We start from the raw sequence: 19596 nt of genomic DNA, 5'->3' as shown, positions 1-19596 counted from the left end.
TCCTGTGGCCTGTCCCGCCCTCACCTCCCCTGCGCTCACAGCAGTCCAGCAGCGCAGGCAGGACTCAGAGCCTCACAAAGCCAGAAGCCCCGCAGCTAGCAGAATGGTTGACCTCTTTCTCATTCATCACAGAGGAAAATCCAGGAAGGCAACAGATTTTATATCAAATGCCAAAAATACTGTTAGTGACTTCCTGGAATTCTCTGTTCAGAACCAGGAGGCGGCTCTGGACTTACAAGGAATAGACATGCAAGCACCTCGGCAACGTGGGCCATGGGCGCAGGGCAGGGGAGCAGGAGGCCCGGCTTCCCTGTGCAGCCCTAGACGCCTTCCAACTGTGCTAAGGTTTGCTGGTCAAGGTGGCAGCTCCCATCGGGGCAGGGCCAGCAGCCACCAGAGGCGACCAGGCTCAAGGGACAAGAAGCTAGAGCCCTTCTGCTTGTCATCCACCCCAGACTCACGGTGCCTGGAAGAGGTAGAGGCGCCAGTCAGCAGTCCGCAGCTGGAAGACATATGGCTTCTTGGTGTAATGGGTGGCTGGCGTGGCCAGTGAGTGGTGCACCCCCACAGGCTCGTCCACCATCTGCCCCATCAAATGCTCCCCCTCGGAGCCATGGTCCTCTTCCTGCCACAGGGCACAGAGGCTCAGAAAAGAGGTTTTCATAAGCTGCCCACCATTGCAGTCATTCTGGGCCCTTCCCACCCTGTCCACCCCTCTGCCTGTCAGCGTGAGGAAACCCTTCCTACCTTCAGGAAGTAGAGGACCATCCCTCGAAGCAAAGTGTGGAACATCTTCCAGCCACGCTTGCCCCAAGGCACTGCTCCAGGAGCAGAACACACAGGTGGGTGGGGGGCACCCCACCCAGACACACCCAGGCCCCCTCTCCTCACCCCTCATACCAGCTCCAGTCCCCCCACCCCGCCAACCCCCAGATGCACGTAAGCACACAGAAGCATACACACACAAATCACACAAACCACACAGTCACAAACAGGCACATACCCATGTCACACACAGGCAGTCACACATGGAAACCAAAACAGATTAGAACTATTGACAAACAACATTTGACATTCAGACAGAACATCACCTCTCTAGACACACCCACCCACAAGCACAGCCCCAACCCAGACATCTTTCTGGTCCCTGCAAGGTGGTCCTGACTTCAGGACCCCTTCCAGAGAGGCAGGACTCAAGCCCCTGGGCAGGAGGCCTGCTCCCCTGCGGTCTCCCTGGCCTCGCACAGGGCCTGTGGAGTGCTAATTCCCTGGCTGGCGCCCATCCAACCTGGGATTCCTTCTCTGGTTATGTTGCTGCCCTGCTCAAAAGCTCCAACCCCCTGCAAAACTGCCCAAGTGCAGAACTGGGTAATTTTGCCCAAATGTATCTCCCACCAATCTCTTTCACACACCCCATGTTTGGAATAAACTGCCTGCTCTTTTCTTGGGGGAGGCGCACCCTTTGCCCAACTTCAAACACCTAGACCCTCCAGGGTTCAGCTCTGATGTCATCATTTCCCAGGAGCTGTACCCCTGCTGTCTCCCACATCCCACCCACATGCGCTCCCCCACACCGCATACTGGGTCCAGCCCTCCCTGCGCCTCTCCGACACTGGTGTGCTTCTCTGATGTCTGCCTTAGCACAGGGGCTCTGGGGGCAGGAATGTTCAGTCCCTTCTATGTCTTACACAGCACCCAGCACACAGTCACGGTGGAGGAAGGAACGTGGGCCACCTGTCCTCAACCTGTGCACATGTCGGCACGTGTCCCCAAGCAGAGCCACCCGGCGCCCCCACACAGACAGAGGCCCCGCACAGCAGCAGACACCCACTCTTCTTGCCATCCACGTCATGATGCATCTTTCGAGCCAGGATGCCCTGCTTGTAGGTGGGCACCGTGGGGTCCTGGAGCAGCTGGAGGAAAGGGTTGTTCATCTTGCCAACTGTGGGTGACGGCCGGGCCTTCTCAGGTCTGGCTGTGTCTTCCTCATCCCTGAACAGAGAGAATCAGGCAGAGATGCTGTCTGGGCAGAGGCCACTAGGAAGCACCCACTGCCTCAGCACCCCCACCCTTTCTCTCTCACTGGGGAGCCATACCTCAGGACACCCCAAAAGGAGTCCTTCAAAGCCAACCCACTAGTTCCTGTCATCCCCAAATCCCCTGCCTCTGGCTCCTCCGGGTGTTACCTGGGCAAGTCCACCCTCCCAGACTGGCCCTGAACTTGTTCCTCTTTCAGGTGGGCTGGGGATAGAGCAAGGACAGGCCCAGAGGTAAGGCAAGGATGCCGGGAGGGGAAGGTGCTTTCACTTACATGGCCCACTCAAGCTTCTCACTTCGGATAGACCAGTACAGGGCCTAGAACAGAGGCACACAGGTGGCAGGGTTTGGGCCTTGGGCTGCAAGGCCCAAACTCCATCTGGCAGAGGTAGGGTAGGGGTATGCTGCAGCCTGCCTCTTCCACCCCTGGCACAGCTGCCCTCCTTCCTTGAATGGGAAGGAGCTCATCCACGCTTCCAGCATGCACACACACGCAGCCAGCATGCACACACACACAGCCAGCATGCACACACACAGCCAGCATGCACACACACGCAGCCAGCATGCACACACACGCAGCCAGCATGCACACACACGCAGCCAGCATGCACACACGCAGCCAGCATGCACACACACGCAGCCAGCATGCACACACACGCAGCCAGCATGCACACACGCAGCCAGCATGCACACACACGCAGCCAGCATGCACACACACGCAGCCAGCATGCACACACACACGCAGCCAGCATGCACACACGCAGCCAGCATGCACACACACGCAGCCAGCATGCACACACACGCAGCCAGCATGCACACACACGCAGCCACTTAGGGAGAGTTCGCCACGTGCCGGACTTTGTGCTAGAAACTGCGACAAGGTGACCGCAGCTGGTCCAGTCCCTGCCTGAGCTCACTGGGACCCAAACTTGTTCTCTCCAAGGGAAATGAATCATCCACGTACCATCTTGCCCAGAGGGAGCTGGCAGAGCAGGCCTGGCTGACTGACAGGGCCAAGAACTGTGGTGAATGAGTGAATGAGTGAGGCGCCGAACTTTGAAATGATGCAATGGAGAGTACTCGTGCAGACGCATCTCATCAGCTTTGTGTAGCCCTGGGCACACCTACAGGTGCCTGGCACATAGTAAGTGTTCAATAAATGTTCACTGACTAGACAAAGGAACAAATGCTGTACTTGCTAACGAAGAGCGCGCTGTGTGCCCGGCCCTGTGCTGAGCACCTGACAACCTTCCTGTCATCTGATAACAACACTGTAAGTGGTTCTACCCCGGGAGGAACCCAAGTTGGCCACCGGTTAGGTTGTCCAAGACAAGAATTCGAACCCTGAAGCACTGCGCTCCTGGCTCTAGACTTTTTCCTTTTGATGTTTTGCCTTTGTTCACTTGCAGAACCAAAAACCAGTGCTTCTCAGATTTCCCAGGCCTAGGAATCATCTGTAAGCTTAATGACCATTTCAGGGGCCCCAGCCCCAGAGGTCTGGTTCAGTAGGTCCGGGTTGGGGGCTGGGAATTTGCATAAGCTAACAAATCCCACGGTGACTCTTCAGTCCCTTTAGGCCCTTCAGGCCCTGTCCTCTGGAGGATATGTGGGCAGAGCCAGGCCTGAGCTTTAGCTTCCCCCTTGGGACGAGGAACCAGTCTCCAGGCCCCAGGCCCCAAGCAGGGAGCCGTCCTGGGAGCAGCCCCTTGTACCGCACCTTCAGCAGCTCCTTGGGGAAGTTTCCGCCGTCCTGCAGGCCATTCAGGTTGGTAATGAATTCCTGGCAGCTCATGCTCTTCCCAATGTTCTGTGGCCATGGAGAGAAGAGGGACAGCTAACACCTCCCCCGCAAAAGGATAACGCCCAGCCAGCCACTCTGGACCCCTCTCCACTTCCTCGGGGCCTTCCCTGGCCCCATCCCAGACCTCTGATCTCAATCGCCCTCTTCTACCCCCTGTCCCGGCCCCTGCCTCAGGTCCCACAGGTGTGCTCCCCAGCCGCTCACCTGTCCATGCAGGTCCGTGTTCAGGAGCATGATGGCACAGGTCAAGGTGTGTATGGAATCTGTCTCAGAGAGGGGTGAGTGGAGAGAAAGCACTGGAACCGAACTCTGCTTTTCCTCTGCCCACACTGGGTAGGTGACCCCCAAATGCTTATTTCCCCACAGCACCCCCAACTCTCCCCCCAGCTACCACCCAGGGAACACCCAAGCAGGCCCGGGGACACGCCACCCTCCCTGGCACCCCACTCCTACCCACTGAGGAGAAGAGCCCAGGGTTGCACTGATGGAAGCGTCTGGAGAATTGGTAGAGGACTCGCTCCCGCTCCTGGGTCTCCCCACTGAGCACCAGGGCCTGGAGGAAGCCCCTGGGAGGAGGGCCAGAATCAGGAAAGCACCCAGCAGGGATGGCCTACAGGCCCCAGGGCTATGCCTGATTCCAGCCCCCTGCCATCCCTCCTCCCAGAGCAGGCTCAGGGCCCTACCGGAGGGCACGGTCCAGGCTCTGGCCACCAAACTGGAAGAAGGACAGGTACTCCTGAGCCACAGCCCTGCTGAAGTCATCACTGTGGAGGGAAGTGGAGATAAAGTCTGGGCTGAGGGTCTGGGCAGGGGGCCACAGGCACAGAGGGAACCAGGGCCCGCACACATCCTGGGACCTGCAAAGTGGGGCTGGGGGTCCCGAGCAAGGCAAAGGCCCAGCCAGCTGGACCTGGGGTGCAGGGAGGGCAAGGGGCAGCCAGGGTCTGGTCTGTACCGGCACCCCACCTCATGCTGGGTCGGGGGGGCCATGCAGTCAGGGCAGGGAGGCAAAGGGCCGGTCCAGTGGCTCTAAGTTGGGTCAAAGGTGTGGAGAAGCAATGACACCAGTGTGACAGAGGAAGAGGTAGGCATGGAGAGGGTATGGGGAGGGGGTGCAACCAGGAACAATGGGGTCAGAGGTCAGCAGTGGACTGGAGGGACCCGGGGATGAGTAGGGGTGGCCAGTGGAGTGAGCCTGTCCTGTCTCACCCTAGAGCCTCCTGGTTCAGGCTCAGAGCCCCTTACTTCTTCCGCAGGTGCACAGCGACTTCGGACTTCCGGAAGCCCTCCAGGCGATAGAGGCGGGAGGCCAGGTCCCAGGCCAGCTTCTCGGTCCTGACGCCATTAGCCAGCTTGTCTGCAGCCTGCGGCCTCTGGCCCTCCTCTGGGGACTTCACTTGGGGCATGGGGTCCTCAGGAAGCCTAGAAAAGTCCATCCATGTCCTCAGACTCTGGAGGGGCCCTCAGAGTGCCTGCCCCCTCCCCCACCTCCAGCTCCAGCTTCACTGCTAGACCCGGAACCAAACAAGGTGCTGGGATGAGTCAAGAATAGGACGCTAGGCTGACTTTAGGAATGGCGAAGGCTGGGGAGTCAGGCAGTTTTGTCTCTCCCTGGCACGTGATAAAGATACACTTTACTATGGGAGATGGACAGTGACTTGTTATGAGTGAGCACAGGCTGGCAACCCCCCGCAGCCTCAGGGTGGCACTCGGAACCGCAGAAGTCACCATGTCCCACCTCTGCCCGACTCTTCTGTCACAACCCGGTACAGGGCACCCTCCCTATGAATGTGAGTGCTCGTTACCCAGGTTCCCACAGTGAGGGGTTGCACGGGGAAGCGGAACTCATCATTAAGCGAAAGTTTCCTGATAAACTGCCCTCTCTGGCCCAACTGGGTCAGTGTCTTTGCTGTTAATGTCTCACAGCATCCTGAGGCTTAGCCACGCCTGACAGGGCAGACCACACATAGTGGAGACCAACTGAAAAGTAAAATTACAAATCTTTAAAGAAAAAACAACCCTAGGACTTCATGAAGTCAGCGATGCAGGAAAATGCCAGGAATCACACTGAGAGGAGCTGGGAGAGTTAGGTCAGTGAGCAGCTGAAGAGCAGGAAAGAAGAACGACACTCGTCCCATCTGAAGGGAACTGTTTGGAAAATCAGCTGATGCAGCCTGAAAATACTTTACAAAATGACCTCATCAATTAGTGTCATTCCTCAAATGATATCTAGACAGAGAAACACTTTGCAAATATAAATTGTCATGAGATTGTATACTGTAAATGATTGAATTGTATCTTAATAGAGCTGCTAATGAAATAAAAATAAATAAATAAAATAAACCTCTTCGATCCCACTGTGAAAGTCAGGTGTGAATGGAAGACATCTATTGAGCCAGCCAGCTTGTGCCGGGAAAATTAAGCCTCTTATATTGTATTAAATATAAGATTAAATAAACTCATTTGTGGAATACTTAGTGTTGCTTGTCAAGAAAAGCCCCAATTAAACCTTTCATTATTCACTATGAAAGTGTGGCTTCCGTTTTAACGGATTTGTTTATCTTATTTTGGGCTGAAGTGACTTTAAATTCGGCACAGTGGACTCTCCCTGCTTAGTTGCCGAGAGGCCCCTCTGATCGCCCAGCCTCTGAGCACCTCCGGGGGCAGCAGAGTCTTCCAGATGCATGAGGGGCTGGCTCTTTGACCCTGATACTGATGGGCTCCGTAGCTGTCACCCGGGGACACGGAGATGGGAGTGGGGTTGACCCTGCAGTCAGTACAACTTCAGGTCCATGACCTGAACCGTCGCCGGTCTCTTCAACAGAACCCCTCGGTAGCTAACCGGAGAACAAAGCCCTTTCGTGAGTGGAGACCCCAGGGGCCAAAGTCTTCATGCACCAGCCAGAGGGACAGAACTAGGCTGGTTTCCCATCTGGCCTGTTCGCACCTCTGGCCACAGTTCTGGGGATGCTCGATCCTGCTCTGGGCCCAGACCATTCCCTTGGTCCCACTCAAACCTTGCCTGGCTGCTCGGGCTTTCCCTGAGGTCTGAGCCAGCTCCCTGGGCCCAGGCTCTTAGACCAGTTTCTCCCAGACGCCTCCTCAAAGCCGAAGCCTGTGTAAAACCACATCATGTGCTCTGACCTCCCGTGCCCCGAACCTACCTAGCACAACACCCATCTCTCTGGGCACTTGGCCCCGGTCAAGTTTCCTGGACACCGCCCTGCCTCTCCTGCTGTCCAGCCTTGAACAGCTCTTTTGGGGCGCTGATTCGAAACACTGAAATCCTCCCCACATGGGTGACTCTCTACTCTTTGGTTGCTGGTGCATTCAAACCCTCCTCAGAACCCTGCTAGTGCCTGGGCATATAACCCTGGCTTAGCTGACATTAGTGTGTTAAACCCCAGGATGCACTCCTCCCGCTCCCACTCCCTGACCAGGGCCCTCTGGCTCACCACTCCCGCACTTACCCCCCTGAAGAAGTCGGGTGAACAGCGGGCTGGACAGCTCTGGCGTCTGCGGGGCCAGCAGGGCCCTCATTTCTCACTTCCTTCCCTGGGTCTGGGGCTTCTCCGACCTCCTCTCTCTCCAAGGAACCTGGCTTTGCCCTATCTGTCTCCAGGAGTGAAGGGCAGGAAGCCTCCAGGGTGCACGTGGGGAAGATGCTGCTGGGGTGGCAGCTCTGGGTCTGAGGTCTGCCCTCCCGGGAGGACACAGGACTGGGCCTGGGGCCTCGGCCTCTGCTCTCACACTCAGGGCTGCTGGGCTCCGGCGAAGAGCCTGGGCCCCACCAGGGGCCAGGGGGTGGGGTGCAGGGAGCAGGCTCCTGGGGACACTCAGCATCTCTATCATCTGAGAAAGAGCAGGAGTGAGCTGGCAGGGGGGTGAGCAGAGCAGTAGGCTGCGGGCCAGGGGGCCTGGCAGCGCCAGGACAGCCCTCTGCCTCCTCCCCAGGCTCCCTCCCTGCGGCTGCGTGGCATGTCCTGTCCCTCCTTTGGGCAGGGACCTCCCACACGCAGAGTCAGAGTGCACAGGGCTCCCAGGACTCCAGCCCCAGGGCTCAGGATTGATTAACCACTGAGATCCCGGCATCAGAAATGCCGGGTCTCTTGCACATTTCTTCATGTGCTCTATGAGTATTTAAAACCCACGATCCTGATGACATCACAGAGGCAGTGGCAGGATTTAGTCCCCAGTCTGTCTGGCTCCAACGTGGTACAATAGGACTCTTAATGACACCCATGGACCCAAGAATGACCTTTGTCCCACTCCGGATCCCACCACCCAATGTCCCAGAGCCCACACTGGGTCTCACCTCTGTCCTGGGAGATAAGAGGCACCCGGGGGCAGGGAGGACCCTGTTCAGTCTGCCAGCCCTCAGGACCGGACAGGGCCTGTTGAGAGGAACAGGGTAGTCAGGAGCCCTGGAGGCCCTGACTCCAGGCAGGTGAAGTCCAGGCAGGGAGGGGGGTGGGGGAGAATGACTGAGTTACAGGGCCCGCCCTCCCTGCTGTCCTCCCACCCAGCCTGGGCCCTGCGTTCAGAGGAGGAGCCCCGGACAGGAGATGACGTGCATCCTAGGGGTGCTGGTACTGAGCCCTGGAAACCACTGGGTTCACACTCCACCTTTGCAGAGGGAGGAGGTGAGGCACAGAGCGGGGAAGTTACTTGCCGAAGGTTGCATAGGATGGGTAGCAGGGCCAGGGTTATATCTGGTACATCTTGTTTCCCAGGTCAACACTCCGTCCACGCAGGATGCTGCAGGACCAAGACTGCCCACCAGAGAAGTCTTAGAGGAGAAAAGGAGAGAACGGTTTGACCTGGGGAAACAGTTCCCAAGGCCTTCCCACACCCCACGAGGCCTCCAAGGCTCCAGGTCCATGTCCACTGACTTCTAGTCTTCCATGCCCATCGTCCTCCCTCCCTGGTCCCCCTGTAGCACCAGCCCAAGGAGGGACTGTGTTATAGGAAAGTCAACAGTCGCCAGGCACCAGGCAGGGTCTGCCATCCCGGGTGGGAACACACTGCAAGCTCTGAGGACGAGAACAGGGCTCCCAGTCTTTCCTCTGATGACCCCAAGATCCTAGAGCCAGAAGGCCCGCCCACACTGGGACCCCAGCCTGTGGGGGAGGGACGACACTCAGCAGTCCCTCTGCTCTCCCAGTAACAGGTCTCCCCTGCTCTCTGGGATGAGAGATTAGAGAGTCACAGCCTTGCTCTGCCATCTGAAGTTTCCTTATCTCTTCAGCAGAGGCCTCCCTGGGAAAACTGTGCTCACTATTGTCCCACACACTTGTCCCCATAACTTCTCTTAGTTGCTATCAAGAATCTCTACCATTGTCATATGGGTTTGATCTACTGACACTGGGCAAGGAGGAGGAATGAAAGATGGTGAGCCAAAAGTAACAAAATGCTGAAATCTCTAAGAAATGAGAGGACAGGACTCTAACAGAGCTCTCCTGCCAGGCGCAGAGGTCCCCCTCAGCAGCAGACCCCCACAGCCACAGTTAGGAATGTGCTGGAGGTGGGAGAGGTAGAGTCAGAAGGGCCCGGAACAGGCTGCAACTGGAGGAGCTGCCAGACGCCACCCTCAGAGCTGGGGGGCTGGAGAGGGCCGTCACATTCAGGTGACATCATGGCACCGGAAAGATTTCCCATAATTCTAAAGGCTACACTGATCCTGCCTTCCTATTCTGTTACCCCAGGTTCCCAAAGGCCCTGGCATCTGAAGAGTGTTCTGGGCCCTGTGACAGCAGAGTAAGGCCCATCCTTCTGTGTCCCCACGCTCAGCTCTGGGTCAGCTCAGTTCCCGGGGCCCAGCTTACCTCACTCTCACCCAGGCCAGGCGGTGCTGCCGGAGCCTGGTGGGTGGTGGCCAGCGCTGCCCAGGAGGAGGAGTGCGGTTTGTAGGTGGGCACGGGGAACGGAGGGGTGGTGTGCCCGCTGGAATCAGCCACAAGATCCCTTGAGTCTGGCTCATCTCCCAGTCCCCCTGTCACGCTGCCTCCTAGAAGAGGAGGCTCCAGGGTCTGTGGGCTCTCAGGCTTCACATCAGCACAGGAGTCTGGGAACCGCCAGGAAAAGTGCTCTCCAGGAGCACTGGTGTCTGAGCAAGGACTCCCCAGGAAGAGGGGGTTATCATAGAACGCGCTCTTCTCCTCAGCACCCCACTCTGGGGAGGAGCCTGGAGTCTCCTCCCCTGGGCTTCCCAAGGCCGGGTTATCTCTCTCAGTTCTGCCTCTGTCTTCCCCAGAGGCCGCCTCCACGGGTGGGCTGGGGTGGAGGTCTGAGTCCAGGGGGCTGGGCAGGCTGGAGGAGAAAGGGGGGCTGTCTGCAGGGGCCCTGGGGATGCAGGACCTCAGCCCTGCCCTGAGCTCCTCAGTCTTCTCCAGCTCCTCCTCCAGGTCCAGGACGCACATCTGGGCCTGCAGGATACCCGCCCAGAACACCACTTGGGTTGACGTACTCTGGCTCTGCCGTGGGCCTCCCTGGGGAGACCTGCTCCCCTGGTCCTCGGGCTCTGTGCCACAGCCCCTGGGAGGAGCATCTTGCCTCGTGGAATCAGAAAGGTCGGGTGCCCAGGTCTGTTCCGGGAAAGGTTTGGGTGGGTCCAGATGGCTGCCCGTTTCCCTTGGGTGCACTCCTTGGTGGGGCTGCAGATTGTCTCCCAAATAGATGTTGAGAACTTCCACAGGTTTGGGGTGTTCAGAGAGTCTTTCGTCACCCATCATCCACAGAGAGCAAGTGTGTGGGAGCCCCCAGAAATGTCCACCTTCACAGTCTCATTGTATGGATTAGGGGGAGCGCTGGCCACAGGGGCATCGGGAATCCACTCTGCCCTGGAAGTGCCCAAAGCAAATGCAAGTCAGCAAAGGGCTTCCAGCTCCTGTCTAGTGAGTCAGCTGTGTGGGAGTCCCTGTCACGCCCCCGGCCCGGCTGGGGTACACTGCCCTCCACGGCGATGTGCTGCAGGAGCGCACCACGCATGCATGCCCTTGGACCCTGCCGTCTCGACCGCTTGCTCCGAAGACACCCATCTGTGGGCTGAAGGTGGCCCGAGGGGCTTCGCTGAAAAAAGATGGACTGGCTGAATCAGACCTCCTCTCGAGGATCTAGACTGGAGAATGGAGAGCGGGTTGGCAGCGGAAGATGGAAATGCCTCAAAATAGCGTGAAATCAGTGGCAAGCCAAAAATAACACATAAATCAAAGCAGGTGGGAGTCAGAGACACAGACTAGAGTCAAAAAGGAGGGAACGGAATCTCTCATGGAAGAAGTAGGCACCTAAGAAAGAAGGCCACAACCTGCCTTGTGCCCACTCCCCGAGGCTCCTATCTTCAGGGCCTGCATCCTTTGCGAGACTGGCCAGCTGGTCCTCACTTACAGCTGCGCAGCTTGGCCAGGTGGAGGCAGGTCCAGGCATCCACTAAGCTCTAAGCTGGGCCTGGTCTCCTGGAGAGTGGATTCTTCCTGCAGAGGAGGGGGAGGCTGGGGACGTGGCCCCGGCTGCATCACACCTGCTCAGAGCTGCCCTGTGCATCTGCCACAGCAGCCGCACGGTGCTGGAGCTCGGGCTGGGGCCTTATCTGCTGCAGCCTATGTTGCAGGGCAGTCGGGGGAAGGGCCGCTTCTTCAGGACAACTGATTAGTTTTGCTCTCCTGGCCACTGTGCAACTCGCAACTGGACTGTCTCCGCCTTGTACTGGCTCTCAGGAAGTGTGAGATTAAGCAGGCAGGCCCGTAGGACTCGCCGTTCCAGTCTGGAATGCACCCCTTGCCTCATCGCGTCTTCTCTTCTTTTCCCTTTGCCTCAAACCCCTCACTCACACATTTCTATCTTGCAGATTGGGTGTCCCTGTCATGTGTATGAAATATTTGGTGGAACAAACGTATACATACGCACAAATGCAAGCTGACAACCTGTGACTGTGTGTGACTCACCCACCTGACATCCCACCTTACACACCCCGTACACGGGGGCCCAGAGGGGGAAGCCAAGGTCAGAGGGGCCCTGTCTCGGATGGCCCCCGGGCAGCCACAGCCTGGGCTGTGCCTCTAGCAGGAGGGCGCCTGAGGGAGATGAGACAGGACCACCACGAATTTGTTTCATATTCCTCTTGAAACCGTCCTCCCTCAAACCCAACCACCCTCAAAAAGAGTTCATTTCTGGGTTTCCACCTCTCCCTCGGTCCCAACCCCACACTCCTCACTTTTAGCAGGAATAGGTCACTGCAGGGTGGTGGCCTCAGGGTTCTGAAGTTTGAGCCCCAGGAAAGGCCCCCATCCAGCCTCAGGGCCCATTTATCACTGGGTTCTCAGTCACCCCCTGCCCCCAACAAACTGTGACCTCCCATTTCTCATTCTTGATTGTGTATTTGATGCTCTGATTCAAACTCATTGGACCTGGCTTTGCCTTTCCCTTGTCTCCTGGTGGTCTCCCAATCTCTTCTCTCAGTCTTCAGTGGTCATTCCACACCTTTCTCTCCATCCCATATCCCTCCCCAGAGCTACCAGCTGGGCAGTCCATGGGTTGTTCCCTAGGCCCTGGCTACCCTGCTCCCCAAGAAGTGGTCCGTTTTCTGCTCTCAGTCCTCTCCCTCTGTGATCCTATTTCCAAGGGGGCAGGAGGAGTGAGACTCAGGACCCAGTCTGCACTCAGGCAGCCCCTCTGGACCCCCTACCTGGGCCCACCTGGTAGGGAGTGACTGAGAGGGAGCAGGAGGTGGGACACCCCCACTGCAGCCTCCTGAGCACCAGAAACTCTAAGAAGACACATCTAATTCAGGGGAGGGGGCGGGCAGAGGGGAAGAGAAGAGAGAAAGGCACCTGGCATACAGGGACCTGAACATGGGCACTCCCAGCACCTTTCCCAGACCCTGGGGCCCCTCCCTCCCTTCTGAGGCCTATTTGTGTGAGCTGCCCCCTCTGGGACGCTTCTCCAGTGTGTCCTCGTTCCTCCAAACCCCACCCCTGCATCTGATGTGCAGCTTTAGGAGCTCCTGTGGGTGCCAGCTTGCCTCAATGACATCACACCTCTGCTGTTACTAGTGAAGTCGCTTGACAGGAAAAGTTCAAAAGCCAGTAACATAACGGAGATGTGGGCAGTGCGAGTGAAAGGGTATCCTGTAACTTTTCATATGTTCATCTTTGCGAACAGGTACTTATAAATAAACGCGTATATGTACACAAAGCAGCCACACAGGTCAATGTTAATTCTATGCTAGACGCTGGATTTGCAACCCCAGAAGAAGGCAGGTGTTCCTCAAGAGATTCCAAGTGAAAAGGTCCCGCGAATAAAGAGACGAGTGTAGGGGCCTGAGAGGTCTGCAGGGCTTGGAAGAGGTGGGGTGAGTCTGGGGATGGGGGCACCCAAGGCCAAGAGAGGAGAAAGAGAGAGACAGACCAACAGTCAGACAGACTGACAGCAGTTGGTGGGGGACAAGTATGCAGGTCGATGGGGTCATGATTCTGAACCAATGAAATTCAGCCAGCTACACTCCCCCCTCAACAGAGCACTCGCCGGAGTGCACAGTTCCTAGTTCCCCCCTTTCCCAGAACATGCATGACACGGAGGCAGGTTCTTGCTCGGGGCTTCTCACTAGAGAGAGGCCCGGTGACAGACTGACTCCGGCGATTGCTGATGCTGTGCACACTCCCACCTGCAAAGTTCAGGGTGGGGTTTTTGTTGTGCTTCAGTTCAGACTAGAAAAGTAACGTTTCGTATCGACCAAGAAGCTCAGGACCACCTGTGAGACACTGGCTTACACAGCTTGGTGGCAGGGTCCTGGCTCCAGACAGCAGTTCCACGTGGGGGCCACGGCTGTGTGGCCGGGATGCCCTGTTTGGCAAAGAAATATATAGGATGCCCACCCCCCCATTCCCAATGTTTGGGACATACTTGTCTTAAAAGTTGTTCATTATTTATCTGAAACGCAAACACAAGTGGGCATCCTGTGTTTCACCTGGCAACCCTGACCCACAGGACGGCGCAGGGATGCGGGGAGCCCCACACATGCCCACTACCACCCGAGCTTCACCGTGTGCTCCCGTCACTCATGCCACGGGCAGGACAAGCTGGACCATCTGTCCCCTCCCACTAATGGAGAAGCTGAGGCTTCACGTTTGAGAAACATGTGGGGAGCTCAGCAGGGAATTGGGGTGGGGCCCTCTTAACATCACTGTCTTCTCACCAACCAACTCCCAGGGCGTTCACGAAACCCTGTAAGCAGTCACTTGTTCATCTGTTCATCCAGAGCAAGGCCTGCTGAATTCAGGTGGCACTCCTGAGGTGTTTGTGAGAATGAGGAGGAGGGCCAGTGGGGTGGCCGGGAGGGTCAGATCCCCAACAAACTCACTGGAGGCCTGGTGAGCCTGAGCTAGAAGAGTTGGCATCGTGTGTCCTTATGACCTGAGGGACAGGTTGCCCCTGAGCCAACTACGTTCTCCCTTGAAGCCCAGCGCCCGGGGCGGGGGGTGGGGGGGTGGGGGGGGTGACAGACCTGCCCCTGGGTGCTTCTGCTGGGCCAGCGGTCAGCACACTCACGTGTGTTCCTGGCTCCCAGGAACAGCTGGACAGAGAGGAGACCGGAGAACACAGTGTCCTTGTCTGTGCCCTCTGCCCATGGAAGGCACCCTGCAACTGAGGGTTTAAGAAATATCTATCATCCACCTATCTATCTATTACCTGTTATCTATCTATCCATCCATCTGTCTATCTCAGTGGGTTTGCTCTTCTCCCCCTGCGTGGTCACACAGCCTGCACTCAAATCCTAGCTACACTGATTGGCCACTGACTCGGTCAGAAACTCCACCTGGTTCCTTATCTGTAAAACACGGAAATAAGGTGAAGTAAGCTCCTCCACAGGTCTGTTATAAAACAAAAATGGGTCTGAGCGCCACGCTGGGCCTGGGCCGTGGTCAGCGGTGCTCAGAAGTACTATGTCCTGCCTGTTTAACTCTGCTGCTTTGCAAGTCTACTCAGAGAAGCAAAAGCAGACAGCCTCCCCGAGAGCACAGGTGGCCTGGTGGGCGCGCTCACTCAGCCTCCTCCGGAGCCAGCCCCGAATCTCCTTCAGGACTGTGTGTGTGTCTCTTTCCCTTTAAGCTGCCACTCAGCAAGTGCTCCTTCTTTTTGCTCTGGAATTTTTTTCCTTCCTCTGGAAAAAGTAAAGGCTCCTGGCCTGTCCAGGGATGGAGGAAGTGAGCAGTGCTGTCCCTGTGCAGCCCCAGCAGGAGCGGGCCAGAAGCGTTGTCCTTCAGGAGCCAAGCAAGGAGTCCTCTGTCTGGAGCTGCAGGACTCAGGCCCAGCCTGAACCTGGAGACTGAGCACTGTGAGACATGTGTAGGGCTGCCCCACTTCCTGCCCACACACAGAGCCCTCATGCAAATGTACCGAGGTGGGGGGGCTCCAGGGGTGCTGAGGGCCCAGTGGTGGGTGGGCTAGGACTGGGGCAGGAGGAAGAATGAAAAGGGCAGAGAGGATGGGGCAGAGCATTGGCAGGTCTCAGAGCAGCTGCTGCCAGGGAAGGGCACGGAGCACGGGGAGGGCTCAGGCCTGGCTGGTCTCCGCACCCTTTCTTGGACCCAGCCCCGCTCACTCCATAAACAGCTCAGCAGCCAGGCTCTGAGCCTTGAGCTGGTTCCTTATTTGTTGATGTCCCAGGAGGCTGGGGAGACAGGCCCATTTGAGGCCCATCCTTCAAACCCCCACGAAGAACCCCCAGACCTGAGGGGACTAATACCACCTGCTGAGGTTGCCCAGCCCAGCCTGTTGGCAGAGGAGACTCCAACCACAGCATCTCGGGCTCTAGAATCAGGGGCAGCATGAAGGGCGTTCCTCCAGGAGCTGGCTTCACCTTCAGGGTACAGCTACAGTGGGCAGGCCTCAGAGCGCCTCACAGGGACACTGAGAGTGACAGGGCTGCTGCCCATCAGGTCAACAGATATAAACAGAGCTGACCTAGCAAACTGACAAGTCAGGTCCCTATCTCTAACCAGCCTCTCTGGTAGGCCCCTAAGAGCTGAGCCTGATCTCCTGCAGTGACCACACCCAAAGCTCCTTACCCCGGCTGCCCCCCTCTGCCCTAACCCCACTCTTTCCCTCAAAGGTCGTGCACCCCAGAAACTTTCTCACCACCCCCCCCCCACATTCACTACTGCAGTCCCCAAGGGCCCTGGTAGGGCTGCAGCAAAAAGCAGAGAAAGGGCCAGATGGGGTGGGAGGGGTGAGAGTGGAGGGGGATGAAGAGAAGGAAGGGGGAAGGTTGGGTACAGCCCAGGCCAGGCTCACAGCAGGTGCCCGGCAGAGCTCACAGCGCTTTCCTTTCTGTCCATCTGCCCAAGCCACTGCCCCAGGGCACACATGACTCTCAATGCCCTACTCTCCCAGCTCCAGCCCGGCCCACCCCAAGCAGGCCCACCTTGCTCACCTTCAAAGGCCCCAGGAAAGGGCCAGTGAGCCTGGCCCCGGGGAGCAGTTCCTGCCGCACAGTGTGTCTGCCTGTGAGTGGTGAATGTGGTGGCTCGAGCTTCCGACTTCCGCTCCCCACACCCCCAGACACCCTCACTCCTCCTGCTCTGCTCCCCTGGCCTCCCCAGGGCTCCCCAGCTGCTGTGTACCTCACACTTCCTGCCCACAAGACAGGAGCCTGCACTCCCAGGCCCAGTGCCTCATGGGTCCTTACCCACACCACCCCCACCCCTCAGCAATGGTCCAGAGAGAATCACGCCCTTCTCCCCCCAGGGCCTGGGAGAGAGAAAGGGGAAGGTGCAGGCCCTGGACTGTGAACAGGCCCCTCCCCTTCCTGCTTGTGGTTCTGTCTCCAGGTTCTTGTCTCTGCCCAGCTCGAAGTTCCCTGCAGGGCACACGGCGGGGCAGAGGATGCCCTATGGGCAACTGTAATTTTTTGCTTTTACTAATAGACATTTCAATCTTTGTCACCTGATACAACTGTCTAGTAGTCACAGTGCGCCCCACTGTGCCTCAGCCACTCCTTGCTCCTATTTCAGAAGCATCACTGTACTTATACGGGAGGCAGGCTCAGGGTCACAAAGCCACTGCCCAGGGCTGTGCAGCTGGGAATTTACACAGCTGGGATTGGAGCTCTGTCTCTGACCACAGGAGCCACGTACTGTCCATTCCCCACACTGAGTTCCAGACTGCTTCTGTGGAACACAGGCCACAGGTGTCCACAGTGTGAGACAGGTAGGGCAGGCCATTGTACCCTTCTTGTTTCTCTGCACAGCCTGCCTCTCCAGCTCCAACCACCACCGACTTGTCTGCTGAGGGTCCTGAGACGCCTGCACCACCCCAGCTCCGGTCCTCATAAATCTAACTGCTCAGGAGACTCCTCCCACTCATACTGCCTTCAGGCCCCGCCGCACAGCCCCCTGTCCAGAGGGCAGGGTGGAGGCCGTAGCCCTCCACCAGCTGAAGCCCCCAGGGTGAGCATCCACAGGGATATGCCTACCTGACCTTTCTACACCACACTCCAGGCACCAGGAGCCTGGACTTTTCTGCCCCCAGGCCCGCATGGCCTCTTCCTGCCATGGGGGCATTGCTTCGATGCTCCATGCAGCCCTAGCCCTGGGGCAGGGGCAGACAGCACTTGGACCTCTGGGCAAGGAGGGTAACAGGAAGAAAAGCAGGCTGTGGCAGGGGCCGAAGCCTGGGGGTCGGCTCTCTGGCCGTGGCCTCATTCCCAGGAGGCCAAGGATCCTAATTCATGGTTAAGGAGGGAGGTGGGAGAACACTGAAAGTGACAGTTTGTGATCTGTGGTTATGACCTGGACATATGCCCCACATCAGATGGGGCCTCCACTGTTCTCTTTGGGATGGAAACTGTTAGGGGCACCTCAAACTCTAGAACAAACCTGGTTCATTACTGTCCCCATCCCCCAGCTGCTCCTCCTTCTGTATCTGGCTCTTACAACACTGCCCGGCATGTAAACCAGAAACCTAGTGACCTAAGCCAAAATGCAAGCCCTCCCTTCCGGCCTGCAGCCTCACCGGGCCTCTGGAATACGGCCACCGGCTCGGCCTGCACCTCCTCCACACGCTCACCTATGTGAAACGCTGCTGAATTTTCAGGAAGAAAACACACACCCTGCTCTCAGGGTGCTTCCAGTTCTGTGGCGGAGACAAAGTAAACAAGCGGGTGAATACCAAGGCCTGATTGTAAACTGCGGAATGCTGGGGAGGGAAGGGGTCGGGAGAAATGAGACAGCACCCGGTAAGGGCCAGCAGCGAAGAGCATGGGGCCAAACGAGCTGCACATCTGCTTCCTCACCTGAGGCCACAAGGGTCTCCCTGAGTTAAGGCAACAGAAGGAAGCCAGTTTGGTCAGAGTGCCAGGCCTGGGGGCCTGGGGGTCTGGGGGCGGCGGGGGGTGGGGAGATGGGGCTAGAGTGGCAGGGCAGAGAGCGTTTCTGCACGGTGGTTGAGATCTTTGGCGGCTGGATGGAGGAGACAGTCAGAGGCTCAGGGAGAGCAGGGGCACTGGGAGGGGCTCTGAGGGCTGCCAGGGCACGTGGGACAGTAGCATTAAGGGCAAGGACATGACAGAGGAGGGGACACAGAGGACTTGGGGTGTATATTGGATGACTGGTGGGACCTGCCACTGAAGCAGATGAGAAGTGGAGAGGACAGGGGAGTCAAGTGACTTCTGGACTTCTGGCTGGAGCGACTCAGTGAGAGGTAACGGCACCCGCTGGAATGGGACAGAACCAGGGAGCTGAGGCTTAGGGGAGATAATCAAGAGTTTGATTTTTTAAATATTAGGTTTGTGATATCTGTGAGATACTCAAGCAGACAACTGAAAAACACACCTGGAGTGGACGGGAGGGGCTGGGCTGGAGAAACCAGCATGTGTGTATGACCAGCAGAAAGGGGGTCGATGCTGGAGGCTGGAGGGGAGCCCCAGGAGAGGGCTTCACTGTCAAGGAGGTGAAAGAAACACGAACAGGCTTGTCACAGAGGACAAGAGAGGAGATCACTGTAGAAAAGGAAGTGGTTGGCTCTAGCAGATGCTACTCAAAGTTAGAGACACACACAGTAAAAGTGACCACGAAATGCGGCCACAGGGAGATTACAGACAAGCAGGATGAAGGGTAGGGAGCAGGGGGAGCAGCAGCCAGGTGGCCATGAAGTGAGGATGGGGTCAGCCTCCCGTGCCCTCTGCTCCAGCCTCTCCACCAACCCAGTGTCCTCAGGTCCCTGCGGCTGCAATGGGGCTGGGCAGGAGAGGCCCAGGGATCCACCTCCTTCCCTTTACTGAGAACACCTCAAAGGCCAGGCCGACTGGCTCACTGTACATGCCAGGTGGAGCGGTGCCTGGCTCACGGCGCTCCACAAACACATGGTGAATGAGAACACGCTCTCGTCGCCTCCTCCATGACCACTTCCAGACGAGCCCCTGGGAAGGGGAACCTGCCTCTCCCTCTCCTCCAAGTGATGGGTCTTGGATGTGAGGAGGTGTGTGTTTGGGGGTCATGGGGCCTGGCTAGGGGGTGGTTCATGCGTATAGCAAACTTTAGAAGAGATTCCCAGACTGTTGCAACCACCAGCTCTGTTCCTCTTCCTAGAACCTTCACCTCCTTCCCAAGTCTGCAAGGAGCACAGCCCTGGCTGGGAGAGCCCAGGGTGCCAGTGCGGATGGACAGTGAGGGCACAGAGGGGAAGCTGGCTCGCGCCCCGGAGCCCCTGCCAGCATTGACCTTTGATCCCCTGCATTCTCCCCCTTATTCCTGGGGCTCCCTACC

At 57.6% G+C, this 19596-nt stretch overlaps 1 protein-coding gene across 5 annotated transcripts in view; it reads right to left on the bottom strand.

Moving 5' to 3' along the window:
* Positions 1–19596, bottom strand: part of PSD4 (pleckstrin and Sec7 domain containing 4) — a 31748-nt gene that overhangs the window by 3544 nt on the left and 8608 nt on the right. The window contains exons 1-14 of one of the 5 annotated variants that reach the window (XM_045193833.3): positions 16266–16441; positions 9664–10955; positions 8511–8627; positions 8154–8232; positions 7309–7711; positions 5084–5260; positions 4522–4602; positions 4292–4404; positions 4043–4101; positions 3755–3844; positions 2312–2355; positions 1832–1992; positions 748–818; positions 462–625 (exon numbers count right to left, since the gene is read on the bottom strand). In XM_045193833.3, coding sequence (XP_045049768.2) covers positions 462–625; positions 748–818; positions 1832–1992; positions 2312–2355; positions 3755–3844; positions 4043–4101; positions 4292–4404; positions 4522–4602; positions 5084–5260; positions 7309–7711; positions 8154–8232; positions 8511–8627; positions 9664–10569 — 2465 coding nt within the window. In that variant the 5' untranslated portion in view covers positions 10570–10955; positions 16266–16441. Of the gene's footprint in view, positions 1–461; positions 626–747; positions 819–1831; positions 1993–2311; positions 2356–3754; positions 3845–4042; positions 4102–4291; positions 4405–4521; positions 4603–5083; positions 5261–7308; positions 7712–8153; positions 8233–8510; positions 8628–9663; positions 10956–16265; positions 16442–19596 lie in introns of those variants that run through there. The other 4 variants (XM_045193832.3, XM_045193835.3, XM_024558601.3 and 1 more) reach the window with 4 other exon arrangements.

This window comes from Desmodus rotundus, chromosome 5 (genome assembly GCF_022682495.2).
Source record: "Desmodus rotundus isolate HL8 chromosome 5, HLdesRot8A.1, whole genome shotgun sequence".
NCBI lineage: Eukaryota > Metazoa > Chordata > Mammalia > Chiroptera > Phyllostomidae > Desmodus > Desmodus rotundus.
This window is presented reverse-complemented; position numbering and strand designations above follow the sequence as displayed.